The sequence below is a fragment of the Ahaetulla prasina genome, chromosome 1, assembly GCF_028640845.1.
Source record: "Ahaetulla prasina isolate Xishuangbanna chromosome 1, ASM2864084v1, whole genome shotgun sequence".
NCBI classification, from domain to species: Eukaryota; Metazoa; Chordata; class Lepidosauria; order Squamata; family Colubridae; genus Ahaetulla; species Ahaetulla prasina.
Genome location: NC_080539.1, coordinates 206429897 through 206452393, shown reverse-complemented (window position 1 = coordinate 206452393; position 22497 = coordinate 206429897). Strand labels below are relative to the sequence as shown.

The window sequence follows — 22497 nt, the reverse complement described above, 5'->3', positions numbered from 1 at the left end:
CAACACTAAATGGTCTTATTTCTACTAGGGTGAAAATGGCATCCCAGGTGAACGAGGCACACCCGGAACTGCAGGTCCCCCTGGAGCTAGAGGTGGTCCTGGCCCTGCTGGCCCTGAAGGTGGAAAAGTAAGCTGAAATTATGGCACTTTGTATACCTAAATTATGCTCCAGGTACTTTTTTCCAGGTGTCCTAATAACTGTTCCGGAAAATATTATTTTAGGGCCCTGGTGGTCCACCTGGTCCTCCTGGTGGTATGGGACCTCCAGGATTGCAAGGAATGCCAGGAGAGAGAGGAGCTTCTGGAAATCCTGGACCTAAGGGAGAAAAGGTATGTTCTTTTATATTTCCTGTAATAACCAGATAATACCCTCCAAAATTATGAAGAGCAGCCAAACTTGGATTTATTATCAAGCATTACTAAGCTTAACCAAATTGATCTAAACTTTTAAGATTGATATCACTTATTCATAAAACTTGTTGCAGGGCAGTATGTGTAAGTACTAAACTAGACCGCCAGGTTGCATAAAGCCCATCTTCTTTTATGTTGAGAAGAGTAACTGCAACTGAAGTTAATGGATTTAAGGAAGATGTTTAGAATAGGGCTAGTGAAAAATTAGGTTCACCTACTTCAGAAGTGGAAGTTGTTAGTGCTTTATTCTTTGTCCACTAAGTCAAAGTCTCCCTGATGATTGTATTTGTTTAATATTCTTTATCATATAATTTTAAATGATGACTTAAATGTTGCTTTTTAGTTTGGGAAAAGCTTATGAACTGCATGGTACAACAGGTTGCTGTTGGTTAGCTCAGTCACAACATATCTGCTCTGTTCTTTCATTTGGATAGGGAGAGCCTGGAAGCAGAGGAGGAGATGGTTCACCTGGTAAAGATGGATTACGAGTAAGTAGATTCTGCCATATCATGGATAATTTGTTTGCTTCATCTAATTTACAACAGAACAAAATTGGTTCCAGCAGAGCATATAGCTTTTTTAAGGTTTTGCATTTAATATTATAGCCTGAGTATTTTTAGGCATGCCAAGAACTTCTAATGCTGAGAAGTTTAGGAAATATAGTTGATTGATTAGTTGCATCTATTTCCAGATTATCTGTAGCAACTCCTTCCTTATCTAACCAAGATTAAGAGAGAGGCACAGCAAAATCCTTATCTCTAGAGATGCTTGAGTCTGAAAATTCAGTGTTTGCCTCAACCCTTGCTGAAATTAGCCTTCCAAAAAGACACATGTATTTTATAGCCATTTTCAGGAGCTCTTCTCTTAAAGTGTGAAATTTTGTAAATATTTTAATAAGCATTTTTCTACGGTAATAGGAATAAAATTAAAAATAATCTAGTTGACCTAATTTTCCTCAGTTCTACCAAGATTCTTTGAAGAGACAGATGGGTTTATCCTCCAGGACTATTACTGGGTTGAGAATAGTTTCTTGGTGAGAATACAATGAACAGAATGAAAGGAAGTAGAATAGGCTTATAGGAAAGCATATAGAAAATGGATGGACTGGTATGGTATAATTGGATCAAAAATAGAAAAAAGGGGAAATAACAGATAGTAGATAGTAGATAACAGATAGTAGATAGTAGATTTAGTAAAATTATATCGAGTATAGGAGAAACTAGTAAATGATATGTAAATGATCACAGTCATGCACAGTTGAATAAGAATTGTTTAATTGTTAAAACTCAATAATGATGGTGATGGTGGTGGTGATGATGATGATGATGATGATGATGATGATGGATGGATGGACTGAATTACAGTGATGATAGATGTAACATTGAAAGAACTGAAGGATCAGATAAGGGACATAGGGAAAATCTAGCTATGTGATTGCTGCACATAATCAATCAATAACCAGCCAATCGTATACAAGTAATTCTAAGGCTCTTTAAAAGTTCAGCTTTTCCTCATCTTTCAAAGAGCTAGAATTAGAATCCTTGAAACATAGTAGGTGGGAGGAATATAAAAATATTTGTTAACAAAAACAGATTTTGTTCTTCTCATTTCAATGAATTTATGCCATGGCAAATTGATTGACACAAGTTAAAGAATCCGCTATAATAAATAAATATCTTACCAAGTCCCAAGCATTGTGTGACATATTGTTAAACATCATCAGGCTCTATATCTGGTTCAGTTGATAATTCTTATGAATGTTCTCTCTGCCTATGAAACTTCAGCATAACAGGAGACAGACTGGATTAAGAAGGCAAAACTAAAATGAGCAGAAGTTTTCAATGCAGGGCAGAGTATTCTGAATGTTTTTGCATTTCTATGCTTGTTGATTGAAGAGCCCATGCTTCCAACTGATTTTTACTTTTAACATTGTAGGGGCCCGTAGGATCCATTGGACCTCCTGGTCCATCTGGCCAATCTGGTGATAAGGTATACATTTCATTCATATGTTAATGTACAATAAATTCATTTTGAAGAAAACGGTTCTGAAATAAAAGCTTTGTGTATTTTTTTTCTTTCTCTTGTAGGGAGAACCTGGACCTGCAGGACCTCATGGCCCATCAGGTCCCCGTGGTGGTCCGGTAAGAAATTCTTTCAAATGCACACTCTATTTACATTTTTAGGTGTTTTATCCTTTTCCTACAATTTTCATATAAAGGGTTTTTTTTTTATTTGAATAATCTTAATTGGTTTGGAAAGTTAGATTACTTTCTTGATAAGAGTAATATGCTAGAATACGCTTGTTCTTTTCAACCCATCTAGAAATTATATTTAAATGTAAAACATTAATACATTTCAAAGAGATAATTTACAGTAAGTATCTATAATTAAGAATATTAATTCGTATCTCAAAAGCTGTATCTTCAGTTAACAGTATAAAATTCTTCATAACCAAAGTTAATTAGAAAAAAAAGAATTTCAAGCTCTTCCTGAGATATATCACCCCAGTGTATCAAGGGGTGATACACTGTCACTCGTCCCGTAAAGTCATAAAAGAGGAAATGGACAGGTAAATCCATAAATAAAAATAACATAGGAAGTAGAAAAAGAGGTCATCAGCAGGTGAATTAGGAACAGGAATAGACTGAAACCATCTGGCTTATATCTTAAGGCAGAGGTCTCCAACTTTTCTGGGATGGTTTCATGCATACATGCACACATAGACCTACCCATCGTTTTCACAACCCGGTTCCGAATGGGTTGGGCCACGGAGCAGGGGTTGGGGACCTCTGTCCTAAGGAATACTGCCTTCAGAAAATATTAACCCACTTCTTGTTCTTAGTTGCCAATTTTGCTTTCACAGGAATTAGAAAACTCGAATGCAGCTTTCATTGGATTAATAGAGGCTGACAGACCTGTATTGATCCCCTTTGATACTGCCTGCAAAAGCCAAATGTTGCTATGCCCCTCTGCACCAGAATGGAGGTTCCAGCCATCTGGTTGAGATGGCTCTCTTGAAGCACTCTGGGGGGAATTAGCTTTTATTCAAAAGTGCAGAAATCGCCCACTCCATCTGAAAAATTCACACAATAACAGAGAGCTTTAAATAACTTTATGATAAAGGTTTTGATGGAAAAGATAAAAAGAAGTGTGTTAGAAAAACATATTATTGTAAGCAAAGAAGAGTAGTTGAGTGAGGCAAAGAATAGCAATAGCACTTATATACTGCTTTATAATGCTTTACAGCCCTCTCTAAGTGGTCTCAGTGTCAGCATATAGCCCCCAACAATTTGAAACCTCATTTTACCGACCTCAGAAGGATGGAAGGCTGAGTCAACCTTGAGCCTGGTGAGATTTGAACTGCCAAATTACAGACAGCTGGCAGTCAGCAGAAGTAGCCTGCAGTACTGCACTTTAACCACTGCACCACCATGGCTCATAGAATGGTGTTAGCATAGTGGAACACTTTCCTTGCAGGGTTAGTTATGCTTCTTCTCTATTCCTTTGTCATCTGCAGGGTGATCGTGGTGAACAAGGACCACCTGGTCCTGCTGGCTTCCCTGGAAGTCCTGTAAGTATGAAGATATTTTAGCATAAAGGGTGGGAAACAGTGGTGGGTTGCTACCGGTTCGCCCCGGTTCGGGAAAACCAGTAGCTGTGGCGGTGGTAGGCTCCACCCAGCCGCCCAGACATCATCAAATATGCTCTGCGCATCTGCGCGCACGAGCAAACCAGTAGCAAAGGTAAATGAATCCCACCACTGGTGAGAAAGATTTGTTCTATTGGATTGAGATGAGTTGAAATAAAGTAAATAAATAGCAGAGCAACCCATAGCAAATATCAACCAGCATGTTTAATAGCAAAGGAAATCAGGAGAAAGAAAAGTGGAATATATATTCCACTTTTCTTTCTCCTGATTTCCTTTGCAATTAAACATGCTGGTTATATATATATATGGAAATGGTTGCCTGGACTAAGTTTTACCAGGCAGCTGATAAGAGGCCTGTTTGTTTTGTTCCAACCCTGTTTATCTATTAGTATTTCAGGAAGATTTGTCCCACTTCCACTTTTACTAAATCTTTAAGTATCATTAACTATTAAGGTTTAACACTTGCAATAACTAATCTTTATATAGGGACAAAATGGAGAACCTGGTGGAAAAGGAGAGAGAGGCCTTCCTGGTGAGCGAGGTGAATCTGGACCCCCAGGAGTTGCAGGTCCATCAGGAGGCCCTGGTGCACCAGTAAGTGTGCTGTAATCTATATATTCTATGTATTCTCTACCGTTTTTGAAACTCGATTTAACCTGTATCTTTTGGAAGAGAAACCATCAAATATATTGATCCCATTGAAATTCATGTATTGATTGGTCTGTTCTTTTCTTTAGTATTATGGTGCTAATTCTCATATCTTATCTAGGGTCCAGCTGGATCAACAGGACCGAAAGGAGAGCGTGGCGGTCCAGGTCCTGCAGTAAGTATTGTTTTTTTTTTAAAAAATGTTTAGTAAACTAGTTGATTTTTGCATCAAAACTCTTAGGGCCTCTAAAAGGCACCATAGTCTAAAGACAACACACTAATTTCTTTAAGAAGAAACATAATTAAAGTAAAAATGTCCTTTTAATATGGCATGTTCCAGTTCACCTGACAGTTCAGTTCCAAAATGTTCTCAGTGGTTCAGCAGTGATCCATGGGCTTAACACAATCTGAATACAACAAAATACTTTATGCCACCAGACTAGAAATACTAGGTTTAGAAAATTTAGAACTCCAACGCCTTCGATATGATCTGAGTTTAACTCATAGAATAATCTGTTACAATGTCCTTCCTGTTGAAGACTACTTCAGCTTCAATCATAACAATACACGAGCACACAATAGATTTAAGCTTAATGTTAACCGCTTCAATCTTAACTGCAGAAAATATGACTTCAGTAACAGAATTGTTAATGCTTGGAATACACTACCTGACTCTGTGGTCTCTTCCCAAAATCCCCAAAGCTTTAACCAAAAACTATCTACTATTGACCTCACCCCATTCCTAAGAGGTCTGTAAGGGGTGTGCATAAGCGTACTAATGTGCCTACCATCCCTGTCCCAATGTCCCCTTTGATTGTATTCAATTCGTATAGTTTTTTTTATACTTATGCTTATATATATGCTTATATATAGTATAGTTATTTCATGCTTATGCTTACATATACTGTTGTGACAAATAAAATAAATAAATAAAAATAAATAAATCAGACTTTTCCATTTGAATCTTATACACATGTACTGTACATGCATTTTTTTTTTCTGAAATAGCTAAGAAAAGGACAGATTTTTTGGGTGGGTGTTAGGTTGGATCTGGGAAAAGCGCAGTCTGACAGCTACTTGTAGCCATTTTTCTTGAGATCCATTTATTTAGAGTCCTGTTACACCAAGCTATCATACAAGAGATGTAATGGCCTTTTAACCAAATTGTCTCCTTAGAGAGCCAGTTTGGTCTGGTGATTAGGGCCGCGGTGTGGCTCAGGCTGTAAGAAGCCTGTTATTAAAACACAGTTGCCTGCAATTACTGCAGGTTCTATTCCCAACAGGTCCAAGGTTGACTCAGCCTTCCATCCTTTATAAAGTAGGTAAAATGAGGACCCAGATTGTTGGGGGGGCAATAAGTTGACTTTGTAAATATACAAATAGAATGAGACTATTGCCTTACACACTGTCAGCCGCCCTGAGTCTTCGGAGAAGGGCGGGATATAAATGTAAAAAAAAAAAAAACCAGGCTAGAGACTGGGAGTTCTAGTTCCATCTTGGGCACAAAGCCAACTAGGTAGCCTTGGACCAATGACTATCTCAGCCCAAGGAAAGAAGGTAATGGGAAATCACCTTGACAGGAAAACTGCATGGACCAGGCAGTCATCAGGAATAAAGACTGATTCAGAGGCAACAGATACAAAAGTGGTGTATTTATTGTATGTGTAAAGAGTATATCAGTTTCTTGAATTCGGTTTTCCATCTCCTGTTGAGCAGTAGTTGATAACTTGTTAATGTCATCTATACTGATTTGTTTCAGGGTGCAACTGGCTTTCCCGGAGCTCGAGGCTTACCCGGTCCTCCTGGTAACAACGTAAGGATTACTACAATTTTTAACACTTACTGTTCTTCTCTGCTTTCAGATTCTTTTCTTTGGTCCAGTATTGTAGCTGGAAATAAGTAGAGAAATCAAAGTGTACAACAATTCCATTTGCACTTTCGATCACAGGTGCTATGCTTCGATCACAGATGTTCCATTTATAAATTGAAGCACCTCATAAGCATATCTTTGATGGACAATATTTAACCCAGACTATTCCATGCCCATGATTGCTAAGGAATACCCCTTTTCCAAAATATATCTTTCCTTCTTTTCAAAAAAAAGAAAGAAAGAAAGAAAAAGAAATGAGCAACAATGCTCCATCTTGAGTACGGTTTGTAGAAATGGAAAGCTAGAGCATTCACTTTGGAGTTTGAAGAATTCAGTTAGTCCAAGAGCAGGATCAATGGAGGAGTTGCAATGCAGTCATGGAATTGAATAAGGTCTCATGGAGATGCAACTCTGGCATGAACTATTCTTCACGGAAGCCAGTCTTTCTGGTTTTTTTCAATTTATGATGGTAGCAGCAGCGGAGCTGGCTACTCCTGCCCTACCCAAAGTAAGGAAGTGGGATTAGGGGACTAAGTTATATTCTGTTGGCCACAGGTCAGATAAGACTAGCCATCACTGTTGCAACTACACGATCCTCATTTCCTTAGGATGACTTTTTAGAAAAAGTGTCGTATGTATGCAAACTGGGAAAAAAACAATTTGGCCTACACTGTCAGATATTTCTTTTGATCTTTAATCTTTAATTTCTTTGCTATTTTTAAAAGCATGCAATTCTAGATATATTCATTTTTTGTTGGTAGTGGATATGATTGGTACTTAAGAAGTTTAGCTGTTGTCCTTTACACCTACATCATACATTCTCCATTTCCTGATGTCCTGGTAGCATTTAGTCAAGAACTATTTTATATTCCTCTCTCTCAAATATCACATTCTAGGGAGCGTCAGGACCACCTGGCAATGCTGGCCCACCAGGCAAAGATGGACATTCTGGACCATCTGGTTCTACTGGCCCACCCGGTCCCCCAGGTGGCCTAGGTCCAAAAGGTGAGCCAGGTGTACCAGGAGAAAAAGGCCCATCAGGACCAAAAGGAAATGACGTAAGTACATTCTTTGAAAATTATATGTTTAAAAAAAATAACCAATATTCAGAAATGATTACAGTCTCTTTCTAAATACTTCAGCTCTGCAAATCCTGAACTGTTATCACACTCAGCTATTCTGCATGGTGATCAACCATTATAAATAAGCCCAGGAATTTAAAAACCCATCCAAACATTACATCCTGCAGGCAGAAAAACGTTATCAATATAACACTTGCTTATTTGATTTTCCAGGGTGGTATAGAAATTTGAAGGGGTTTTTCAGTTTCAAAAATCTCTGACTAAAATACCCCCTTGAAGTCAAAGGCCAATTCAAACTCCCCTTTTCAAGGGCCAGGTGAAAGCAGTCATCCCATTTCAGTCTTATTGCTGAAGGGGACTTCTGCACATATCCCTGTTCCACCAGACTGAAGTGGCCAGCAGAGTCAGGTTGCCATGCTTCAGTGGGGCCTCTGGTGGCTCAGCAAACTAAGTCTGTCAGTTATTAACAGCAGCTGCTTGCAATTACTGCAAGTTCTAGTCCCACCAAGCCCAAGGTTGACTCAGCCTTCCATCCTTTATAAGGTAGGTAAAATGAGGACCCAGATTGTTGGGGGGGCAATACAAGTTGACTTTGTATATAATATACAAATGGATGAAGACTATTGCTTAACACTGTGTAAGCCGCCCTGAGTCTTCAGAGAAGGGCGGGATATAAATGCAAATGAAAAAAAAGTGACGCTAAATGTCTTAATTTTCTGGATGGTGGCTCACCTCAGATAGCTGCAGGAGTTTGAATTGAAGCCATGCCTTGATGTGGCACAGAGCTGCTTCACAGGTCTATTATAACGAGAGGCTTATTTATCTTTATTGGTCTCTAATATTCCTAACTTTATTCAGATCCCATTTATAAGAACGATACTAGCTGAAATAAGCCTATACCAAGAAAGGATGGAATCCTTTATGCTCAGATTATCTTGAGCACATTGTCAGAATACCAGTCAAATGTAATTTGCATGATAAGGGTTAAATAAGGGTTTGAAGTGATTTGTATGCTATCTGAGAGGAAAGAGGGAAAATAAGATTGTAAATACCTGTTGAAAAGAAGGTTGGAATTTACATATTTTTCTTGATTTCTGTTTCTTTTCATATTCTTTGCTGTTTCTTGCTCTTTTTTTGTTTTGTCTTAGTTTTCTCTTTCTTTCTTTTTTTCTTTTCAATTTGTTATTTAATATATGGAAAAATATTTAATAATAATACAATAATTATAGATATCCATATGGATTATATTGATATATCTTCTAAAATGTAAACCTCTAGCTTCATTCAAGCATACCCCTTTCCTTATACCCTTAAGTCCATTGATATTTAGTTAATTATGGTCTTGATTGATCTCTCCTAGGGTCTACCAGGTCCTGCAGGAAATAGCGGCATACCTGGACAGCGTGGTATTGTAGGATTGCCAGGATCAAGGGGACCATCAGGGGCTTCTGGTCCAGCTGGTCCCAAGGTAAGTCATCATCCCAAAGATTTCATGGAAGAAGGATTGAGCTGAAAGTGGAGATTGTTTGGTTTGGGGCTTGAACTGGTTTGTGCATGTGAGAAGGGGAAAGAGTCGGAGGGAATATTTTGGTAATTGTTTTGCTTAGATACGTACCCTCAGAGCAACAGAACCATCTGCTAATTTTGTTGCCATCATTATATCAGGGGGGAAAAAAGACAAATACTGTTTTCCGGGGGGGGGAACCTCCTGACAATGCTTTTAAAAATGGCCTTCATCTTTCTAAAGATGAAGATTTTTTCCCCCATAATTCCATGGCATCATCTCCTACATTAATATTCATTCATTAATACTGTTATGCCCCCAAATTAATATTAATTAATGTTCCGCTACCGGTAGTTGTTAAAGCTCCAGAGATTTGTCCCCAGCTTGCTTCCTTGTGTAATTAACCTAAGACATGGTTGTCCACTGATCAATCAGAATAGAGCTGGAAAGGAGCTTGGAGATCTTCTAGTCCAACCCCTTGCTCAAGCAGGACATCCTATACTCGTTCAGATAGCTGGCTGTCCAGTCTTTTTTTTGAAAACCTCCAGTGATGAAGCACCCACAACTCCTGAAGGCAAGCTGCTCCACCGGTTAATTGTCCTCACTGTTAGGAAGTTTCTCCTTAGTTTTCGGTTGCTTCTCTCCTTGATTAGTTTCCATCCACAGTTTCTTGTCTTGCCTTCTGATGCTTTGGAAAATAAGATGATTCCCCCTCTTCTTTGTGGCAGCCCCTCAAATACTGAATACTGATATAATGTCACTCCTAGTCCTCCTTTTCTCTAGACTGGCCATACCCAATTCCTGCAACTGTTCATCATATGCTTTTGTCTCCAAGCCCTTAATTATCTTAGTTGCTCTTCTTTGCACTTTTTCCAAAGTCAACATCTTATTTATTTATTCATTCATTCATTCATTCATTCATTCATTCATCTATGGGAATTTATATTGCCGCCTATTCACACATGGTGACTCAAGGAGGATTATAGAATATAAAACCCCGTATAAAAACAATAAAACTAATAAAAGAAGTCATATCATAAATTAATATCCTAAAATCTTTTTTGTAATGCGGTGACCAAAACTGCATACAGTATTCCAGGTATGACCTTACTAAGGATTTATAAAGTAGTACTAATACTTCACATGATAGCAGTTGAATTTTTGCCATGCCTAGTAAATTAGCCACCTACCATAGTTATTTTTTCTCGTAGGTTTATGATACCTTCTCACCCATTTATCACAAGACCAGGGCAAATGCAATTATATTCTACTTTGATTATTTTTAAAAAAAGAGTCAATAACAATACATACTATATATACATTTAGGCAAACACCTGAATATTTGTTAAAAGTTGACATCTGAGATTGTGAGTAGGAAAATATTAATAATTTGGAGGATTAATGGAATTTTGAGAGCTACATTTTGTATAGCTATCTGGACCTGTATTACTATAAAGGTAAAAAAGCCTCTCATTTCCCATGATTGGCCGAACAAAGGAAAAATTGAACACTATATCTATAGGCATATATTATTTGTGTTTATTATTTATGTTAGCTGCTTTTTTTAAAAGCGAGGCATGAATTTTACCAAATCTAAACATTTCAACTCATGATCGGTTTCTTTCTTATTCCAATGTAGGGTGAAGATGGAAAACCGGGAAGTAATGGTAGTCCAGGGGAACGAGGACCTACAGGGCCAGGAGGTCCTCCTGGCATCAGTGGGGCACCAGGAGAACCAGGCAGAGATGTAATCATATTTTTAACTTAGTTGTATTCCTGTGATAGATGCTTGACGCAAATAGAACAGTGAAATGACTTAAATCCCAAAATAAGAAAAAGGGACCTCGTGCAGATATCTTGCTCAGACATGTAATCTAATCAACTTAATATAGTGTGAAAGTGAAAGCTGGTTTATACAAGGGACTACACCACTTAATTTCCATATCCCTGATAATCGTACCTAAGACCAAAATTCCACGTGATCTGGGGATGAAATCTGCAGAAGATTTGAGAAAGCTGGTAGGTCTTTTCCCAGTGAAGATATGCACTGGTCAAGATGGTCCATTACTAAGCTGATTGAAAAACATTTTGTGAGTTAATATGAATAGTCTATTTGCAATATATCTGTCTGACCTTTTATATATACAATCAACACCTGATGCTGCCTTAAAATAGGAAAATGTATGTGAACCAGCAATCTTATAAATGCAATGACCACATGATTGACAAGCTCTCTACAATACCGCTAAGTTTAAGGAAGAGATATTGTGAGATATTGTGACATGTGGTGGCTCAGTGGTTAAGATGCTGAACTTGTTGATGGAAAGGTCAGCAGTTCAGCGGTTCGAATCCCTAGTGCCCCGTAACGGGGTGAGCTCCCGTTATTCGTCCCAGCTTCGGCCAACCTAGCAGTTCGAATGTAAAAAATGCAAATAGAAAAATAAGGACCACCTTTGTTGGGAAGGTAACAGCGTTCTGTGTGCCTTTGCCATTTTGTCATGCCAGCCACATGACCACGGAGATGTCTTCGGACAGCACTAGCTCTTTGGCTTTGAAATGGAGATGAGCACCGCCCCCTAGAGTCGGGAATGACTAGCACATATGTGCGAGGGGAACCTTTACCTTTATTGTGAGAAGAAGATCTACTCCTGAATTAATGCTTTTTAGATTTGGGGGAGGGTGTCTTCTTATTCCTTCTCCCTACCCTCACCCAAAGAAATCTAAATACTTTTTCTGTATTTGTAAGGGTAATCCTGGATCAGATGGTCTCCCAGGTCGTGATGGATCTGCAGGACCAAAGGTGAGGTTCAACAATATTATCATTTGGTTGTGGTTGCTTCTGCTAAATCTTTATACACCTTCCTGCATATCTGTGCATTTATTTCATATGTTATATAATAAATTAAAACTTTGTTTTCTTTTCATTTCAGGGTGATCGTGGTGAAAATGGTCCTCCTGGTGTGCCTGGATCTCCAGGTCACGTTGGCCCCCCAGGTAACGCTGGTTCACCTGGAAAATCTGGTGACAGAGGACATCCGGTAAGGATGAAAATTATGCTGAATCCTACATTTCTTACCTGTACAATAGCAAAAAAAGTTAAGAATAAGCCACTTATTCAAGTCAACTAATGCTGCATTTTTATGTTGCAATGGTCAAAGAGAAATTTAATATATTTATACTCTCGAGATGGAATTCTCTTTGAAAGAACCTGATCAAAGGTGATATATGTCCTATAGATTCAACCGCAACTGCAAACATCAGGGAGTTGACAGTGGGAGGGAGATCTCATTAAGCCTTGCAATCAGGGATGTTTTTAAATGTTAAATGAGTTAGATAATTAGGATACTCGATTTCCTTTGAATGCTGTTTCCATTCTAGTATAGGGATGGGAAACATACGATCCTGCTAGTGTTGCTGAACTGCAATTCCCAGCATCCTTGCCATTGGTCATGCTGGCTTCAATAAGGCATTTGATAAAGTAGACTACAACCTTATTACTTTACAAGATAGAAAAATGTGGGTTAGACAGCATCACTACCAGACGTAATTGTAACTGGCTGACCAATTGCACTCAACGTATAGTCCTTAATGGAACTGTAACTACATGGAAGGAAGTATGCAGTGGGGTACTCAAGTCTCTGTCTTAGGGCCAGTACTCTTCATTAGCTTCATCAATGATTTAGACAAGTGGATAGAAGGGGAAGTCATCAAATTTGCAGACAACCCCACGGCTGCGGTGTGGCTCAGGCTGTAAGAAGCCTGTTATTAAACACAGCTGCCTGCAATTACTGCAGGTTCTAGTCCCACTAGGCCCAAGGTTGACTCAGCCTTCCATCCTTTATAAGGTAGGTAAAATGAGGACCCAGATTGTTGGGGGAGCAATAAGTTGACTTTGTATATAAATATACAGATAGGATGAGACTATTGCCTTACACAATGTAAGCCGCCCTGAGTCTTTGAAGAAGGGTGGGATATAAATGTAAAAAAAAAAAACAACCAAACTGGCAGTAAAAGCCAATATTCCAGAAGATAGGCTCAAGATACAGAAGGATCGTGACAGGATTGAACACTGGCCCTATCTAACAAAGTGAAATCCAATGAGGAGAAAAGTAAAGTTCTACATTTAGGCAAAAAAAAAACCAAAATTCATAGGTATAGAATATGTGGTACCTGGTAGTAACTGTGAGAGGGATCTTTGAGTCCTAGTGGACTATTGCTTAAATATGAGCCAGCAGTGTTCTGCATCTGCCAAAAAAGCCGACACAGTCCTAGGCTGAGGTATAGAATCAAGATCAAATAAAGTGTTAATATCACTTTATAATGCCTTGGTAAGACCACACTTGGAATATTGCATCCAATTTTGGTCACCGCAATTTAAAAAAGATGTTGAGACTTAGAAACAGTGTAGAGAAGAGCAATAAAGATGATTAGGGGAGTGGAGGCTAAAACATATGAAGAATGATTGCAGGATTTGCATATATCTAGTTTAATAAAATGGACAGGGGGGATATGCTAGCAGTGTTCCAATATATGAGGGGCTGCCACAAAGAAGAGGAGGTCAACCTATTTTCCAAAGCATTGGAAGGCATGGCAAGAAGCAGTGGATGGAAACTGATCAAGGAAAGAACCAACCTAGAATTAAGGAGAAATTTGCTGACAGTGAGAACAATTAATCAGTGGAACAACTTGCCTCCAGAAGTTGTGAATGCTCCAACACTGGATGTTTTTAAGAAGAGAGTGGACAACCGTTTGTCTGAAATGGTATAGGGTCTCCTTCTCAAGCAGGAGGTTGGACTAGAAGTCCTCCAAGGTCCCTTCCAACTCTGTTATGTGCATGGCAGATAAGCAGCATGGAGTTTTAAAACTGCTCAGGATTCAAGGCAGCATATATGGAGAACCACCTCTTTCACTACTCTTGCTTACTAAGTCTGCAGAACAAGATTTCTTTCATCTAATAATTGGAAAGTAGTTTCTTAAACCATTTCCAGTCAGAAAAGCCAAAATGGTATGAGTGCTTTTGTGAAACGTTACGGAATTTCAATTATTATGGAAGGCCAACTCTCAGGTAATAATTGTATATTATATGCAGTGGTATGTTTGGGATCCTATTGACAATTATTCACTTTATTGTGTCAAAATATATCTATTGGTATGGAATGATGCTTAAAATCCTTTGTTTTTGTTCTTGTATAGGGTCCTGCTGGTCCTGCTGGCCCTGCTGGCCCAGCTGGTACTCGTGGTGCTCCTGTAAGTCCTCGCTTCAGAATAGCATCTCATTGTCTGCTTCAGCTAGTTCTCTTTCATCTGAGAGGCATTTTTAAAACTCATTCTCACTATGTTTTTTTAAAGGGCATTGCTGGACCACGTGGTGATAAAGGTGAAGCTGGAGAACGAGGTAGCAATGGACTCAAGGGTCACCGAGGATTTCCTGGTAATCCAGGATCCCCTGGTCCAGTGGTACGTTTGGTAGCTTTTGTTGACTTTCCTAAAGAAAGAAGGGGTAAAAAGATGGGACTAGAAGAAGCCATCCTATGATGACGTGTCACTGTGAGAATATCACAGCTGTATTTTAAAATAGCTGCTTCTCTTTCCTTATTGTCTATTTCCATCTTAAAGACATAATGTTTTAGGAGTAGGCATCACTGGATACCTACAGAACAGCATGTCCATTTAAGTCATTCCCAATGTGAAGGTTCTTCCAGCGCAATTGGTTCTTCTTCTTCTGACCATCACCACTTGCTCTCCTGCCTTTTTCAGTTGTGGATGGAGAGACAGCAGTGAAGGACACAGCTTCCTTCACTCATCTGGGGTTTTCTTTCCAAGTAAATGGGAGCCCGAGGTGAAAGCAAAGTATTAGGTAAACGTCTATGGAGATTCTCGGCCATCCAGGTCATGGTTGTCCCAAAGGTGCTTTTTCAAAAGGCAACTGGACTTCGTTTTTCCTTGAAGATATTTCACTTCTGAAGAACTGAAGAAGCTTCGTGGATGAGAAGAGAAATGTCTTCAAGGGAAAACAAAGTCCAGTTGCTTTTTGGAAAAGCAACTTTGGGAAAACCATTAGGTAGTGGAGATAGAAACAAGAAGGGCACTGATCTATTCAAGAAGAGTTCCAGCTTGCCCAATTCTCTCTCCGAACCTGGAGCTAGAGAAAGCCAGCCATTCTGGAGCTCTTCACAATTGCAGAAAGATAGTATCTGATACTATTATTTCAGGAGAGATTATTTTATGGACCGTCTTCAGAAGATCAATGTTTCTTTTCCACAAGTGTAAAGAAAAAAGCCTTATTATTATTATTATTATTATTATTATTATTATTATTATTATTATTATTATTATTATTATTATTATTATTATTCCCAAATCCTTGGAAATCATGTACAGAAGAAAAAAAATCACTTCAAATGCAATATTCTGACTCATAAATAAATAAAGAGTTTTGGGGTTCAGTTCAACAACTTTAGCATTTGTGAAGTCAAAATAATTAAAAGATTTTTAAATGAGCAGTTTAACTTGTACTACAAACATCAGAGGTTTCTGACTGTTACTGATAAAAATAGCATTCAGTAGAGATACAGCTACCTATAAAAATAAAACAAAAACACACAATCCTTCACATTCTTTGCAATCATTTGAAATGAATACAACAATCTCTAATTCATTCTTACCTTTGCAGGGTCCACTGGGTCCCCCAGGTCAAAGTGGAAGTCCAGGACCTGCAGGTGCTAGAGTAAGTATCTTCTGTATCTTTTTAATCTGTGTTTAAATTATATCCAGCTATTTAAAGAGATATGATGTCACTTCGTAGTAATACTTTACAACACGTGAATGACACAGATATCTGATTTCTGGTATGCTTTAGGGGCCTCCTGGACCAGGTGGCCCACCTGGCAAAGATGGGAGAGCTGGTTATGCAGGCCCCATTGGCCCTCCAGGTCCTCGTGGGAACAGAGGTGAAAGTGGATCATCGGTAAGTTAAACCAAGTTTCCACTCTGAAGTTTCCATCTTGCGTTTTATGAAGGAATATGTCCATGCATCGACATGACAGGAATGTCAAGAAGCAAAGCCAGCAAAGCTGGCTGAGGAACTCTGGGAGTTGAAGAAACTCTGGGAGTTCAAAAGTCTTAAAGGGACCAAGGTTGGAGACCCCTGACTTAGATCATTTAGTGATTTATCTAAGTGACCAAACTATTAATTACAACCAACCCAAAAAAGGGGACTTTCTTCCCAGATTTGAGGTCCAGTGGTCAGGCCCACTTCACAATTATGTGACCAAGGGACTTTGGGGACTTGGCAACACAGTCCTGTTTACAGTCAATTGCAATACCCCATAATCATGTGACCGCAGTTTACAATGGTTTGATCAAAACCCAGCACTGCCAGTTTTCAGCAAATTGCGAGCCATGATTTTAATGAGTGTGGCATTCACTTAACAAAGCCCTGCAAAAAAGTAATAAAATCCAGTCAGTCACATGACTGACCTGTAGTATCACTGCCATCATGGCAGACTCCATTATGGTTTTAAGTCAAAGAAAACCTGTACTGAAAAATGCTAACTTTTTGCCAATAAAATTTTAATTTAAATATTTTTGTAAAATAAAGGCAGACTGAAGTTACCAACGTATAAGTGTTAGAATATCCAGACAATCCCTTCTTTGCACAAATTCTAATGGTTATTGAAGCACATAGGTCATGGAATAGATCTCTCTCCATTAGGCTCCATTGTATTTGATTCAGACTCATCATTCCCCTTGTCTTCAAGTTTGAATAACAATGTGTTGTTGATTAACTCACCTTGTTTGTGAATAGAATAACTATTATTATCCTAAATGCTGGTTATTTCCACTAGACAAAACTGAGCAAGTTACATACCTGCATTTACAGTTACACATCTTTATTTTAAAAGAAAATCTTTGGTTAATACATATGTATCGTCTTATATGGTAGGAGTACAATGGTTCATTGGTTAAGACACTGATCTTGTCACTGAAAAGGCAACAGCCCAGGTTTGAGATCTGAGCTCCGCGTAACAAGTTGAGCTCCCATTGTCCACCCCAGCTCCTGCCAACCTAACAGTTCAAAAGCATGCAGATGGGAGTAGATAATGTTGTGACCGAGGTCCAAGTTGTGATTACCAAACACAATTAGTCCTGAACAAACTTATTTTATTAGCACAGCTGAGAATTAATTCATTCTCAACTTAGTCCAAAACAAATTCTTCATAAACAGTCCTTCGGCTTTATCACCAATCTTTGTTGTCTTTGGCAACCTGCCAAAAGCTTTTCTTGGCAAAAAACCCACAAAGTTCAAGACACGCTGACAAGAAGCAATAGAATAGAATCAACGTTGCTTTTCTACAAAGAACCCAACGGCTTGTTGCTGCTCTTTTAAGCCTTATGGGAGTGGCCAATCATCTTCTGGCCTTACTCCCAAGTCGTCCTTTTTGCCTCAACTGCTCTTGCCTTCTGGCAGCTCTTCTCATACGTGCACTAGGAACAGGGTCCTCCTGTTCCTCTGCTTCTCTGCTGTCTGCCTCTGGAGGCTCCGGAGTCCACGCATCACTCCCAGATGGTCTGGCCCCATCTCTGCCTCCAATGCAGAGCCCTCATCCGGGCCTTCCCCTGATTCCAGGACTGTCCTATTGTCCTCCCCAGCCTCCTCACTGTCCAACTCCGCTGCCAGGGCCGCAGGCTGCTGGTGGACCACAACAGATAAATAGGTACTGCTTTGGCAAGAAAGGTTCCTGCATTCCATATTTTCATGCTGGCCACATGATATGGACACATTTCTTAGACAACACAGGTTCTCTAGTCTGGGAATCAGAGATGAGCACTGCTTCCTTGAGTTGGATAAAACCGGACAGGGAAAATCTTTAATCGGCTTACAATGAATATGAGAAAAAAAACAGTAACACCAAGCATATTGGAGCTAATATATATTGAGGGGGGAAATAAATGTGTGTATAACATGTGATCATTATTTCTCAACGCATCTCCATGGATGGAGTTTTGATGGGCAATTTTACTTGTTGTATTTGAAAGGGTCCACCTGGTCACAGTGGGCCTCCTGGGCCTCCTGGTCAACCTGGATCACCTGGTCCCTGCTGCAATGGTGCTTATAATGGTGGTGGTGGTGACACAAAAGGATTTGGCGCCTACTATGGAGATCAGGCATCTGATGGCAAAATTGACGTGGGTGAGATTTTAGCTTCACTGAAATCAGTCAACAGCCAGATCGAAAACATCATTAGCCCTGATGGTTCACGGAAGAATCCTGCCCGTAACTGCAGAGATCTCAAGTTCTGCCATCCTGAACTTCCAAGTGGTATGTTCCATTCCTTTCTTATCTGTGCTAGCAAGCAATGTGGGATCCTCAAGAAATAGGATTCTTTCTGTTCTTTTTCTAGTAATACAAATATATGATTTGCAGTATAAAGTCACATGTTCTTTAACTATTTGCAAAAATATGATAAAACTCTTCTGTCTACAAAAAGAAAATGTTGAATATTACTGGAAAATGTAAAGAAAAGAGGAAAAAATGTCTTTGGGAGTTACTATTCACTTAATTTGTACTTTAAAATGCTAAAGAAATATGTTTTTGCAGATAGCTTTAAAATAACATACAAAGCATGGCATTTACATTATTAGAGAAGATTGCCTTATTCCCAAAATGCTGACCATTTAAGGGCAGCCTGTCATCATCCAACGGAACTAAAATAATGTTTTTGATTTGCTTACCCACTTGCTTGTTTGGCTTTTATTTTTGTAGGAGAGTATTGGATCGATCCTAACCAAGGTTGCAAACTGGATGCCATCAAAGTATACTGCAACATGGAAACTGGGGAGACATGCCTCAGTGCCAATCCCTCAAGTGTTCCAAAGAAGAACTGGTGGACAAGCTCAGGTCCTGAAAAGAAGCACATCTGGTTTGGAGAGACGATGAATGGAGGATTCCAGGTAAACACTGCACTGTTTGATACTCGATGAAAGGGTTTATAGTTCTCAAATTCTAAGCAAGAAGCAGAACTGAATGAAAGACCTGTGTCAAACAGCCACCAACCCTTTTGTGTTTTCACCACAGTTCAGCTACGGAGATCCAGATCTTCCAGAAGAAGTTGCAGATGTTCAGCTGGCATTCCTCAGAATCCTTTCAAGCCGAGCCTCTCAAAATATCACGTATCACTGCAAGAACAGCATTGCCTATATGGATGAAGCCAGTGGGAATGTGAAGAGAGCACTCAAGTTCATGAGTTCTACCGATAGTGAAATCAAGGCAGAAGGAAACAACAAATTCACATACACAGTTCTGGAAGATGGCTGTACTGTAAGTAAACAAAATGCTCCCATTACAATTATTTTTTTTTAAAAAAGAGAGAGAGATTCAGTATTTTTGGTCATTACAGAAAGTCAAATACAAATACATACAAAACAATTATAAAATATATAATTTTCAAATGGCCAGATCTTCGTATTAAACTTCAGTGCAGTTCTGTTGATTTGAATGCCCCAAAACTACATTTATGTACTGTTTATGAGAGCTGTGGTGGTACAGCGATTAGAATGCGGTACTGCAGGCTACTTCTGCTGACTGCCGGCCACCAGCAGTTTGCAGGTTGAGTTTCACCAGTTCATGATTGACTCAGCCTTCCATCCTTCTGAGGTCGGTAAAATGAGGACCCAGATTGTTGGGGGCAATATGCTGACCCTGTAAACTGCTTAGAGAGGGCTGTAAAAGCACTGTGAAGTGGTATATAAGTCTAAGTGCAATTGCTATTTCACTCTGCCACATATCTCAAGAGGACGCAAGATTGGTTAGAAAGATACGATGGCTACAGATGACATGTGTATTTGGGTCCTGCTGAAATCAATGGGAACAATACATTTCCATGACTCATTTAGTTTGCTTATCTTTACCTGGATCTAATCTGTAAAAAGTATAAAAGTTTTTTCATGAAATTCTTTAGCGGAGGAAAAATTGAAGTATCAGAATTGGAACAGCAAATATTTTAGAATAGCATCTGCAAGAAGCAGCTGAAAGCAATTTACTCTTCTACGTCCATATCAGTGAAAGGAGATCCTTCAAAGCATTCCATTTTTAAATCTATCCAATGGGTGGGGATGTAAGATATCAGGATTATTCTTTCCTCATTTCCTTTGATTATATTTGCTAGTAGAAGCCTAGCAAGTTCCTGGGTTTCTCAAAAGTTCTGAAATCAGGTTACGCAGAAGAGCAAGTATGACAGCTCTCCATGAGTATATTTTAACATAGCTGTTGTTTTTTTTACATTTCACAGAAACATACTGACGAATGGGGTAAAACCGTCTTTGAATACAGAACACGCAAGACGATGAGGTTGCCGGTGATAGATATTGCACCTTTCGACATTGGCGCTCCCAATCAAGAATTTGGTGTGGACGTTGGCCCAGTTTGCTTCTTATAAATCACGAGTAATGCTCATTCTGAACCCTAGAAAGCAAATTCACACTCCATCTTTGCTCTTGTTTTAATCTTGGCAACTATTAGAGTCAAATCAACAGTACCCCAGTTATTTATTTGCAACAATTCCGGAAAGAGGGGGGAGGAAAAAAATATGTTAAATTCACGTAAAGGGTTACCATTTTCTTATTTTGCTCTCACACAGAATACAACGAAAATGTCTTTTGCTCTTTTTTCCTTTCACCAAACTCCCATGTTCAACAATACTCTCATGGTGCTACATTGCAACTTCAACACTCAGTAAAACTCAAAACGATAATTTTAGTTGAATGCTTGCCCAATCAATCAAGCACTGACGGATTCCAGCATCCAAGTTTACTTTCCATTATAAGATGCAGTTCATAAAGCTAGAGAGAATTCCCTGTTTCAACTACCTCAACATGGACAGAAACCGGGATAGGTTTGATGATTCCCATCAAGAAAGCAGAAAGAAAAATGTGTTGGGACCAAGGAATACATCTGGTCTTTTTTGTTTGTTAGTTTCTTCCTGTGCCAGATTGAGCTGAACAGAGTATAGTCCATCAGAAGAAAAGAATGCCCTGATAACAACAGACTTGCGTTATTTTATTTCTGGACTGCATTGCATGTTTTAAGGGTGCTCCAAAACTTTCCTGTCATTGCTGGTCAACCACTAAAATTAGGGAAGTGTAAAAAAGATACATGTGATGGTGCTAGTTGTGTATGTTTTCCCTTGTAAATCTGCAAGCCAGGTTTTATTGACTTGCCTAGAAACACCAAAACTTGACAGCTGTCATAAATGTCTCTTGTTGGATGTCATATGGTTGGTAGGCCATTTCTGAAGGGCTTTTTTTCCTTCACTCTGTAAAAGTCAATAAAGATGCAGAATCATGAGTTTCTCTTGTCACATTCACACATGTATGGTGTTGGAGGTTAACCATCTTTGTAAGCTTTTATACGGTTGTTGGTCTTTTCTTTACAGAGACACATAATAAAATATTGTAATAAAACTTTGTGGTGTCCTTTCTGTGTTGCTCTACTCTTCTGGAGGTTTCATAAATGACCTTTAATATAATTTGCTCACTGAGAAAATGCAAGGCCTTCCCAGCTGAAGAACCATCTGATTCTGCTGTGTTGTTTTTATAATTCCATTGAACTGAGAAGTTCCAACAATGGCTTAATCTTTCTTCTCATTCACATTGCCAGGCAGACTGAGTAACTTTATTGTAAATAATTAGGAAAGTATAGATATGGAGCAGTGGTGGGTTTCAAAATTTTTTACTACCCATTCTCTGGGTGTGGCTTGGTGGGTGTGGCATGGCTTGGTGGCCATAGCTTGGTGGCCGTGGCTTGGTGGGCATAGCAGGGGAAGGATACTGTAAAATCTCCATTCCATCCCCAATCCAGGGGAAGGTTGTTGCAAAATCCCCATTTCCTCCCGATCAGCTGGGACTTGGGAGACAGAAAGTAGATGGGGACGGGGCCAATCAGAATTTTTACTACCGGTTCTCTGAACTACTCAAAATTTCTGCTACCAGTTCTCCAGAACTGGTCAGAACCTGCTGAGACCCACCTATGATATGGAGACGTTCTGCCCATAGCAACACACAAGAAACCTGCCTTGCATAGATCAGGATCAGGCTCAATCCCAGGCCTCTTCTTCCTATCTTTTCAAATAAATGGTTTTTGTCCTTTCTTTTTTTTCAACCTTGAGACTGCCATGTTGATTAGATGACTGGCCATGACAGTCAAGGATTGAAATTTCAGCCCACCAACTTCATCCCCTTATATAATGCTGCTCTCAGACCTCCGTCATTTCCCTTGGTATGGCTATTTTATAAAGACTATAACAAATCTGGGTGACTATGAAATATGGCAGGA

At 39.1% G+C, this 22497-nt stretch overlaps 1 protein-coding gene across 1 annotated transcript in view; it reads left to right on the top strand.

Annotated features, from left to right (window-relative positions):
- COL3A1 (collagen type III alpha 1 chain) overlaps positions 1–21626 on the top strand; it is a 77390-nt gene extending 55764 nt beyond the window's left edge. The window contains exons 30-51 of the mRNA XM_058188978.1: positions 29–127; positions 223–330; positions 846–899; positions 2347–2400; positions 2499–2552; positions 3929–3982; positions 4547–4654; positions 4830–4883; positions 6468–6521; positions 7475–7636; positions 9021–9128; positions 10804–10911; positions 11911–11964; positions 12095–12202; positions 14358–14411; positions 14514–14621; positions 15838–15891; positions 16024–16131; positions 18204–18486; positions 18931–19118; positions 19243–19485; positions 20456–21626. Coding sequence (XP_058044961.1) covers positions 29–127; positions 223–330; positions 846–899; positions 2347–2400; positions 2499–2552; positions 3929–3982; positions 4547–4654; positions 4830–4883; positions 6468–6521; positions 7475–7636; positions 9021–9128; positions 10804–10911; positions 11911–11964; positions 12095–12202; positions 14358–14411; positions 14514–14621; positions 15838–15891; positions 16024–16131; positions 18204–18486; positions 18931–19118; positions 19243–19485; positions 20456–20602 — 2364 coding nt within the window. The 3' untranslated portion in view covers positions 20603–21626. The remainder of the gene's footprint in view (positions 1–28; positions 128–222; positions 331–845; positions 900–2346; positions 2401–2498; positions 2553–3928; positions 3983–4546; positions 4655–4829; positions 4884–6467; positions 6522–7474; positions 7637–9020; positions 9129–10803; positions 10912–11910; positions 11965–12094; positions 12203–14357; positions 14412–14513; positions 14622–15837; positions 15892–16023; positions 16132–18203; positions 18487–18930; positions 19119–19242; positions 19486–20455) is intronic.
- Positions 21627–22497: the final 871 nt, after the last annotated feature.